Source organism: Podospora pseudocomata, chromosome 7 (genome assembly GCF_035222375.1).
Source record: "Podospora pseudocomata strain CBS 415.72m chromosome 7, whole genome shotgun sequence".
Classification (NCBI taxonomy): domain Eukaryota; kingdom Fungi; phylum Ascomycota; class Sordariomycetes; order Sordariales; family Podosporaceae; genus Podospora; species Podospora pseudocomata.
The window spans coordinates 3,934,134-3,944,022 of NC_085891.1; the positions used below are offsets into that span (position 1 = coordinate 3,934,134).

The window sequence follows — 9,889 nt, forward strand, 5'->3', positions numbered from 1 at the left end:
CCCACCACGTCACACCTGCGACTGCGACTGAGACCGCCCTCGTTTCGGCTCCAACATCGAAAATGTCTTCACCAAACAAAAGACTCCAGCATTACAACATGCTTGGAGTTCGCCCAGATGCGACTTCTGCTGACGTCAAGAAGGCATACCATCGAATGGCTCGCCTGAGGCATCCCGACAAGCATGGCAACTCTGCCGCTGCCACAGCGGACTTTCAGGAGGTATGTCCTGTTTCCCAGAGATGCCGCATGGTACCAGGTATTAACTGTTTGATAGCTGCAGCAAGCCTATGAGATTCTCTCTGACCCCAAAGCAAGGCATACTTACGACCAGACCATCGCCACCAAGCTGTCGAGGACAGAGCAGGCGCGGCGCAGGTATGCCGAGCTCCTTGAGCGTGTACAACGGGATTCGGCAAGGGTACAGCACACTGTCGACTACAAACGGCGGCTCTTTGAAGCGTTCACCTTTCGGCTGAAACAAAAACAACGGGCCTACGATGTTGCACAACGGCGTATTATCGACGCGAAGGCTTTTGTTGTCATCAGCGATGATGACAGCGACGAGCCAGCCCAACCTCCTCAAAGTGATACCCAACATGCTTCGACAGACGAGATGCCCCCTCAAACTGTCCAAGACCTCGCTCTTGCCAAGCAAGACCACCAAAAGGCGACTGCGGACATGCGAGACGCCGAAACCAACTGGAAAAGACTGAAGGAGGAGGTGGACGTCCTGTTGGACAAGGTTTGGAGCTCAGAGAAGGAATGCGCAGAGCTGGAAAAGGAACACAACCCTCGCTGGCAGGACAGTCAAACAGCACAGATACCAAGCCAGCTTTCTTTTCATGGTGGTCCTCAAACTATGTCACAAGGGCGTCCGTCGCAGTATGAAGCTTCTCAGTATCCTCCAAACCCATCGCCCACCACGCCGCCACCACGCTCACATCGACAGAGGTCATCCGAAGCCCTACCGACCTTCTCTCCTCGTCCATCCTACAGCTCTACCAGGCCACCGCCTGACCAGGAACAGCACTATCAGCGGGCGAGATCTTTTTCATTTCATGGATCAAACTTCCGACACCCTCCGCCTCCCCAGCCACCTTGGCAACATCACCAGCGGCCGATGGCAACTCCCCACCCCTTCGGGGCGATGGAAACTGAGATCAAGATACTGAGGACCTTTCTCGCGGAGAAGAACAGGATTGTGAACAGTCTACTTCAGAAGAACCTAGCTCTGGAGGATGAGGTCCAACGGCTGAGGCGCATGTTGGACCAAGCGAACAACTCACCAGTGCACAAAAGTGGCGACGTGGAACCGACAACCAGGAAAAAGAGGGGAAGGCCGAGGAATGATACTCGCGATTCTGCTAACACTGATGGCAGAGGGCCTAAGGCTGCCAGGACGGGTTGAAGCACAGCTGTGGCCTGGACAGCATCTCGGGATATAGCACTGCAGCTGGGGTTGGCTTGCTGGATATGGACCTCGGATTTGGGTCACCAACTTAGCGCTGCACTCCAGGTGTGCAATATTAGCATTATAAAGCACATATTGATAGTATTCTTCATTATTTCCCATCATGGCCTGTAACTATGTTACTGTACTATCATCTGTTAAGGCTATATACTTCGTTGTTTTTGATACCCTTTGAAGCTCATGAGTAATGACCTTCGTAACTTTCGATTGGGTGTCTATTCATGTTTGCTATGTTGCGATTAAGTTCATAGCGTTGAGCTCTTTTCTTTCTTTCTTTCTAGGTTTGTGTGCTCTCTTAGAATATCTGCCGTGTAACTCAGGTACCTGAGATAACTTCGAGGTTCTTTAAGGTTTTAAACGAACTTTAAACTAAGGTAAGAAATATAGGTTCATATTGCAATGCAATAGATAGTGCTACTGAGGGATTCTCATGATGTGGGATGCCTTTTGGATTGTGGAATATTTGTATACGGTATCTTGGTCTTCTTGATTGAAGACGAGCCATGATTTTCAAGATACGCAGGTTTGGCTTTTTTAAAATCAAAACATTATCTGGGTTTTGGATAATTCAAAGGTCAGATAATTCCGCCATTTAAAGTTGGTTCTTTTACGAGAAGATGCTGATAAATGAAGTGGAACTTATATATGAATTAGCTACAATACATACAGCAATATATATGCTACAATACATACAGCAATATATATATTGTATTACTGTACTTTACTTTCACTCTAGGCTAAGATCTTTCAAGGAGTAACTTTAAAGCTTTCACTAAATAGAAAAACAAATTCAACATTATCATAAACCTCAATGTGTTACATATGTAGGAGGATGGCATAATATATCGTTTGGTTTCAGATGCCGACAGTGACTTGGAAGTGGAAGAAGGCGGTACCATACATCAATGGGCAACTTCAAATGGAATGAGCGGCCGAGTCACATTATAATTAGAGGTACAGGAAGCCAATGCTTTTGAACGGCTTGTAACCAAGGCCTTCTTTGGTCTGCAGTTCTCCTTTTTTCTTGCTTCTTTTTTCTTAAGCTGAGGTCGAGACAATAGGTACAATGGCAGTTGCGACTTCATCGTTCTGGATAGGTACCATACTTGTCTATAACTTCTTTCCTGGTTTCATCAATCAAATATGTTCTTTGCCTGGCAGCTAGCTTGCAATTACACTGAAGTACGTCAACAATTTGACCGACAGCTCCTTCGCCTTTGCTCGCGGCTTTTTCTCTCACCACGAATCATTCTAGAAGGTCATATCTCTCTTCCATCAGAACACCCTGAAAATGGACTCATCGGGGTGGAAAAATGCTAAAATGATCCGCCTACGATTATTTTACGCCACGCTTGAAATCCTGTCGACAGCCGACACAGTTGAAATCAAGAAAGCTTATAAAAGTCTCTGTCTTCGTTATCATCCGGACAAAAATCTGAGTACCCAAGCCAGAGCGACCCGAGAGTTCCAAAAGGTACGTCAATGCTGCGGAGCCAGCTGCTTGTGGAAAGAGAAAACATTGGATAACATGCTAATTCTGATACACCTTCAAGATGCCGATAACGTCCTGATTGATCCAGAGGAGCGTTCGTCATACAATGACAAAGTCCTCCAGACCTACATGCGGTGGCTTGAGTGCAGAATGGAACGCATCACGTCTTGCCTGGCCTGTGAAACCGACCTCGCCACAGCGCAGAAGACAGAGCTTTTGGCTCTTGAAGATCTTCAAACCCACCTTCACCTCGAGTTAGGCAGTGTTACCAAGTTGATCACAAACACCAAGAGTCCTTCTTCAGGTCGCACCCTAAGCAACATTTGGATATGCAGAGACGGCGGGCTCAACAAAGCTAAGGAACGGTTCAAAATTGCTGCCGCGGAAGCCGCTTTGTTGGAAGAGAGCAGGCTAGCTGCCTTCACAAGTCTGAACTCCAGCACGACTCACTGTAACAATTCGAGATACGAACTCACAGGCGACTCTGAGGCTTGGGGAATGGGTGGGATAAGCATGCAGGCCAGGATCGAATGACCCTTAAAAAGGAGCTTGAGCAGATAAAGACCGAAATCGGGGTCATGTCATTGAAAAGGACGGAGAGAGATCTCGAGGCTGCATTGTCAGAGCTAACGAGTGTTAGGGAGGAACTGCTACGTTGCCAGGTAGTCAATGCTGTATATGCTGCGAAGGAAACAGTGATGAAGCAATGGACTATGGAGCTGGAAAGGCAAAACTTGAAGCTGGCCAACACAGCTACCCTCCTGAATACTGCGAGGGCTCAGCTGATCAGCAAGGACATGACACTCAAGACACTTGGCGCCGAGAACACGAAGCTCAAGAAAGTGGTGTCGGATTACAACAGTATGGGCATACTTGAGACTAGCTTTCAGAAGGTCAAGGAGACTATCAACAACTTGGCGATTGGAGCGCTGCTTTAGTCGAAGGATGAGCAGGGAAGACGAGATGCTGGTCCAGCAATCGACCAGCCCAGCCTTGATAAACGGACTCGGACCGCTGCGAGCATTTGTGAGCCGCCGAAAAAGAGGGGAAGAAAGCGCGTCAACAAGGACTTGGATGAGTTGCTCTCGGAGGATTGGTAGGTAGTAAGGTTGCTCTTAATGCTTCTATCCTGTGGGCCGGGCCACAGTTGGTTGGGTTTAGATAGGTTTTCTGTTCTTGAGAGTAGTTCTTCCTAGAGTTTCACAAAATGAACACTTTTTTCAATTCTGCTTGGGCGCTCGCTCCCCCAGGTCTACTGCTAGTAACACCAAGAAACCTGACACAAGCAACAAGGTCTGAGTCTGATGAGGACTGAACCCAAAGATGCATTGTGGATACGTAGATAAGGTCGCTAGGTACCCAGGTAGGCAGATAGGCACTTTATACCTGCTTTGTTGATATCCAGCGTCTTGTACCTACCTTACTTATTTCTCTAAGAAAACCGTTATCAGAGTGGGTAATAACCTCTTCCCAAAGATGGGATGGAATCTCAAGCATATCTTTGTGGCCCTAGGCACCAGTAAAAGAAAGAAACCACAGTTTGTTATTTTCTTCTCCGAGACCTCTGAAAATCCCACACAGCTTCAAACTCTTTTCGGAGTTGCCGCAAAGCCCTTCACACTTCCATTGAGCTGCCTCAATGACCGGAGGCGCCCACGGAACAGGAGCACTAGTACAACAAATTAAACTGTCATCGTAGAATCCTCAACATGCCGCGGCCTGCGGTGCCTGTAGCCGAGCTGCATTACTACACGACTCTCGAAATCACACCATCCGCGACCAAGGCCGAGATCAAAAAGTCATACAGACAGCTGGCGTTGATCTGGCACCCGGATAAGTAGCAGTCGCTCTTCGAGCACCAGCCTGGCGAAAAGTTCAAGAAGGTATCACATTGCGTTCTTCATGGATAGTCTTTGTACTTGCACTAACCAACAATCTCCAGATTCACAATGCATACGAGATTCTATCCGACGACAGGGCGTGGAATCATTGTGATAAGACCATCCAGACGACTCTGCCACATCGAGAGGATAATGAAAAAAGGACGCGACAAGCTTTCGGCCCTAAGCAAGAAGCAGAAAAGCGAATGGCGCAAGTTGAAGGCGACAATCACTAGCTTGAAGGAAGAGCACTCCAAGCTTGAGCTGGAGTGCGAGCTGAAGGAGCCCTTGATTAGCAGAGCAGGCCAGAAGCCATCAGAAGGATTAGATCAAGGCGGGAATCAATTTCAACATACAACAGCCCAAAAGCCATTCCCGGTTCACTGCAATCAAGCCGGAGATTACTGTGCCCACCCAGATCCGTCAACTCACCTGGAGGAAGCAGTGTCAAGACCATTCTATTGGAACCAGACACAAGAGCTGGCCTACAGCCGCCCAACTGAACCAGCATCTAACGACAAAGAAGCAAGTGACGATGACGACGACGTGGAGATAGTGATGGTGAGATGCGTGCACTGCAAGGTACTGCACGTCATCTAGGCCTAGCACTCATCATCTTCTTCCCGCGGCAACAGTGTCCTTCAACACAGCATGAATCTACCGCCGGATGGAGGATGTCAAGGGCAGGGCCAAAGACCCCATCCCTATTAGATAGTTGATTCTATTTATTCTATTTCCCTGGGAATTCCCTACTTCTTGTGACCAGTCTTTGCGATCCAACATGATATCACTGGTCTGTTTGAAACCCAAGTGGGAGCAAGTGAGGAAGCAACCTCGTCGGCAGGGCAAATTTCATGGTCTCAAAGCTGGGATGAAATTCAGACTTGCTCCCCACAACTGGGCGGTATGTCCTTGGAAATTCACCTGTTTACTTCAAAATTCGCTGCCTGAAATTCACCATTGCCTTCACTGCGCAAATCATCTGTCGCTGCTTTCTCAGCAACCACCCAAAACGCGACCTAGATCTCAAGCTCCGCCAGTGTGTTTTGTGCGACAACAACACCACCAGGATAATTGTTCCCTCATTGCGATCATCCACAGTTCACAATGCCATATCCAGCAACATGTCCCAAGCCGCAGTTCCCGTTGTCGACTTGCGGTACTACTCCACCCTAGAGATCAAACTCTCTGCTACCAGAGAGGAGATCAAGAAGTCGTACAGGCGGCTTGCGCTCCCTTGGCACCCGGACAAGCGCCCAGCCGCTGACTTTGATGCGACTGAAAAGTTTCAGAAAGTACCTACCTCATTGCCTTTTTCTCAGTCGACATTATATTTGCCAAGTACTAACTCACATCTTTCTCAGATCAACAACGCCCATGAGGTCCTTTCTAATGATACCTCGCGAGCCCAATATGATCAATCGGTCCATAGTCGCCTACAGCAAATCGAGAGCACCAGGCTGAATGGCACCGCCAAATTGTTCTCATACCAGCGAAGACAGCGAGATCCGACAACGGCCTCTGCGGCGTACTAGAAATCAATTGAGATCACACGGAAGGAACTAGAAGCGTTGGAAAGTGAGCGGTCTCAGCTGGTGCTGGAATTCAGTCGACTGGTCACCGAGCCAGGTCTTAGGTAACTCGACCAGCTCTTCATCATCAACCGCGGGACCCTCGACTACACCCTTCAAGCGGGACAAGGAGTTTTTACGGCAAGAGGAAGAGGCGTGAAACAGGCTGCGCGAGACATTCAAAAGGTATTATGAGTCCGGGGGAACTGGCTACGAGGACTGGGAGAGACGCTATGAGGCTTGGGTGGAGAGGTACGACGCCGAACAAAGAGAAATAAGAGAATGGGCTCGACGAGTTGGGGAGGAGTGGAGACGACAGGGAGGAAGGGAGCCGAAGGAGGAATACTACAGGAGGAGGGCAAGAGAAGAAAAGCAGAGGAGGGTAGATGAAGATATACGGAGGAGAGCAGAAGAAGAGATGCGGGTGAGAATGGAAGAGGAATGGATAAGGAAAAGAGAGGCGTGGATACAGACAAGAGAAAGGTACTGGGCGGAAGTTGAAATGCGGAGGGCAGAAGAAGAGTGAAGAAGGGCGTGGGTGGAGGCACAGGTAGACGAGAGGTTTAGACAGGCCGGCATCAACCGCGCCCACCATTTTCATGCTGCCCAATCCCAACCCACGACAAATACAGCATTTTCATCAAACCCCCCGGAAGATTGTAAGCCAAAGCGACCGGAGAAGCCAATGTTCGGGGGCATTGCTGAGGAAGACCATGGCAAGTGTGTCCCTAACAAGAGGAAAAGAGGTCGAGGCGACCAGGCTGATAGTGACGGGGCGAATGAAGAGGGGAGGAAAAGGGTCCGGACATGAGAGTGAACGAGTGTAGTCCGGAGATATAGTAACTATAAGGGAAAGATATTGAAGGAGAGGGTCACTGGGAAGAAGAGGCACACTGGTCATGTTATAGAACGGTGGACCAAGAAACTAGGGAGTCAATGATACTTTGTCTTGAACAAGGTAAATGCATTCTGGAGAGGACCGGAAATATTTGGGTTGAGTTTTGTTTTTGTTCAAGTAGAATTGTAGAAACCACCTCATGTCTAGAAGTGTAAAAAATGGACTTTTAATCAAGCTTGTACTCACAGCTTCAGGCTTCCGATCCTAGGTAATGTTGGTGTTTCTATTGCAAAATTCGAATACGTTAAAATGTGCAGAATGTGGGATAGACTCTGCCATGAGGTAGTAAATTGATCGAAAATACTGAGAGGTTGCAAAGATCAGGTTTGTCTGGAATGTTGTTTGGCAACATGAACAAGACATTGATGGAATTCCGGGCCAATGGGGAGGCAAAATACCTAAAGAGGCTATTTAGCGAAACAATTCCGTGTTGCATAAGTGGGGCGCTTGGACCCATCGCTGTGCCGTAACGTCAGCTGGAAGATGGAGCGAGACGGGAGGCTGGGCGACGGCAGCCCTCCTATTTTTCCCTGGCAACGCAATCCCGTCCCTTCTGCTCGCCGGCCTCAACATCGCGCGCATCCAACGGCGGAGCAACCATAGCATAGGGCTAGCACCACCATGTCCACACATTGACGACCCATTACCAGCCTCGCACCACATTCGTTGAACCCATCCCACCTTCGTTCAGTTTTTCAGTCGTTTGTATTCGATTCAGCCTTTTCGCCATCCGCCATCGCCATCCATAACCATCTCCACCCAGCCTTCAACATCCTTCGTCGCAACAGAGTTACCTTAGCCATCACATTCCGACCGTCGCCCATCGCAACCACTCCCAACCCCTCCATCCCCACCCTCCGCCTTGAAATCCTCGAATATCCACAGATTGAACACGCTCCTCTCCTTCTCCTGAATCATCGCCTCCAACCTTATCGAATCTCCCTCCGTTGTGGCCCTCACCGGCCCCCTCCATCACCCGGGATGACTATTGGGGACTTCACCAGCATCTGCCGCATGGCACCGCTGCCACTATGCTCCTCAGTCGGCCCAATAACCTCCATCGCAAGCGGCGTGGGCATCGAACCTGACTGTTTCTCACGGAATATTGAGCTGGCAAATACCATCATTTTCCAAGGCGCCGCCAGCGCCATGCACATTGTTGCCTTGATCATGACTGTAACCATGATCCTGCACGTTCGGGGAAAATTCACGGCAGTTGGTATGTGAATTTCTCATGGTTTGGGTCCGAATTCTGGAGTTCAAAGACTGGGCAACTGACAGGTTTTGCAAACCAACAGGTCGGAAAGAAATTACGAGCTTCTTCTACCTCTACATGCTCCTCACCTTCCTCTCCCTCTGCATTGACGCGGGTGTGATACCCCCAGGATCGGCACCGTACCCCTACTTCGTCGCTGTTCAGGCCGGTCTCACGTCGGCTTTGGTGACATGTCTCTTGATCAATGGCTTCGTCGGATTTCAATTATACGAGGATGGGACACCGCTCTCGCTCTGGATGATGCGCCTCTGCTCTGCCGCTGCCTTTGTCATCTCGTTCCTGGTGGCGCTCGCAACTTTCATGACGTGGGCTGGTCTTGGTCCCACCAACACCATCGGCTTGTTTGTGGTGCTCTACCTTCTCAACGCCATCCAACTCTTCGTCTACGTGGTTCTGCAAATCATTCTCGTCACTCGGACGCTTCAGGACCGGTGGCCCCTGGGCGATATTGCGTTTGGCGTCTTCTTCTTCGTCATTGGCCAGGTCATTCTCTATGCCTTCAGTAGGCCGATTTGCAATTCTGTCAGTCACTATATGGATGGACTGTTCTTTGCGACAACGTGCAATCTTTTGGCGGTCATGATGGTGTACAAGTATTGGGATTCCATCACTAAGGAAGACCTGGAGTTCTCGGTGGGCACGAGAATGAACAACTGGGAGGTCAAGGAGTTGATGGGACCCTCGCCCGAAGACGACCTGCAGCAACGTCGGGCCACACAAATTTACCACGACGATCCATATGGCCAGTCGAGTGCCTATGATTCTCATCCGAACCAGCACTATTCGTCTAGTCCGAACAGGCTCTCCCGGTACCAATAGAGGTAGATGCCTTGGGCGCAGGGAGATGGGGGTGTTTCTTGTCCTACAAAGGTCTCTAGCGAATGTTGAAGCATGGGGGAATAATCCGCATAGCACTGAAGATCAACAGTCTGGGTTTGGGGACGTTGGTTGGTTGGTTGGTCTTTGTGTTTGCTCCTTGTCAAAAATGAAGCCTCGAATGCAATGTCCCCTTTTCTTTTGTTTTTGTATTTGCTGCAAAGAGTTGCCTTGGCATCAGCGTGTTGGCTTTTTTTGTGAAGGTTCTTTTCCAGTCTTGGGGCGTTACTATACAGCGGGACATGATATTTCTTTGAGCATGGATGAGGGGAAGGCGACTTACACTAATAGCTACGTGGTTGTGTTGGCAGAGCATCATTTGTTCCTGCATAGCTTGTTCTCTGTATATGCATCAAACTTATCTACCTGCCTACCTTAATTTTCACGAGTTTGACCACGACCTATGTATGAAATTGGACCATG

General features: G+C 49.2%; 3 protein-coding genes across 3 annotated transcripts; all 3 read left to right on the plus strand.

The window, feature by feature from the left end:
• Positions 1-62: 62 nt before the first annotated feature.
• On the plus strand, positions 63-1,548 carry QC762_700419 (uncharacterized protein; the record flags this gene model as incomplete). Its single annotated transcript, XM_062892900.1, has 2 exons — positions 63-221; positions 277-1,548. 2 exons carry the CDS (start codon positions 63-65, stop codon positions 1,408-1,410), a joined length of 1,293 nt encoding a protein of 430 aa, XP_062740017.1. The 3' UTR covers positions 1,411-1,548.
• Positions 1,549-5,969: 4,421 nt separating this feature from the next.
• On the plus strand, positions 5,970-7,451 carry QC762_0116330 (uncharacterized protein; the record flags this gene model as incomplete). Its single annotated transcript, XM_062884360.1, has 2 exons — positions 5,970-6,140; positions 6,210-7,451. The coding sequence occupies 2 exons, from the start codon at positions 5,970-5,972 to the stop codon at positions 6,378-6,380; spliced, it is 342 nt and encodes a 113-aa protein (XP_062740018.1). The 3' UTR covers positions 6,381-7,451.
• A 256-nt stretch (positions 7,452-7,707) lies between these two features.
• Positions 7,708-9,863, plus strand: CHS7 (Chitin synthase, class 7). The gene is made up of 2 exons (XM_062892899.1): positions 7,708-8,533; positions 8,613-9,863. Exons 1-2 carry the CDS (start codon positions 8,296-8,298, stop codon positions 9,407-9,409), a joined length of 1,035 nt encoding a protein of 344 aa, XP_062740019.1. The 5' UTR covers positions 7,708-8,295; the 3' UTR covers positions 9,410-9,863.
• The last annotated feature ends 26 nt before the right edge of the window (positions 9,864-9,889 follow it).

Excerpts from the sequence above, each read along its gene's own strand:
- CHS7 (XM_062892899.1), top strand. The coding sequence starts at position 8,296 with ATGACTATTGGGGACTTCACCAGCATCTGCCGCATGGCACCGCTGCCA. Across the intron at positions 8,534-8,612 it reads GGGAAAATTCACGGCAGTTG|GTCGGAAAGAAATTACGAGC; the intron begins GTATGTGAATTT and ends GCAAACCAACAG.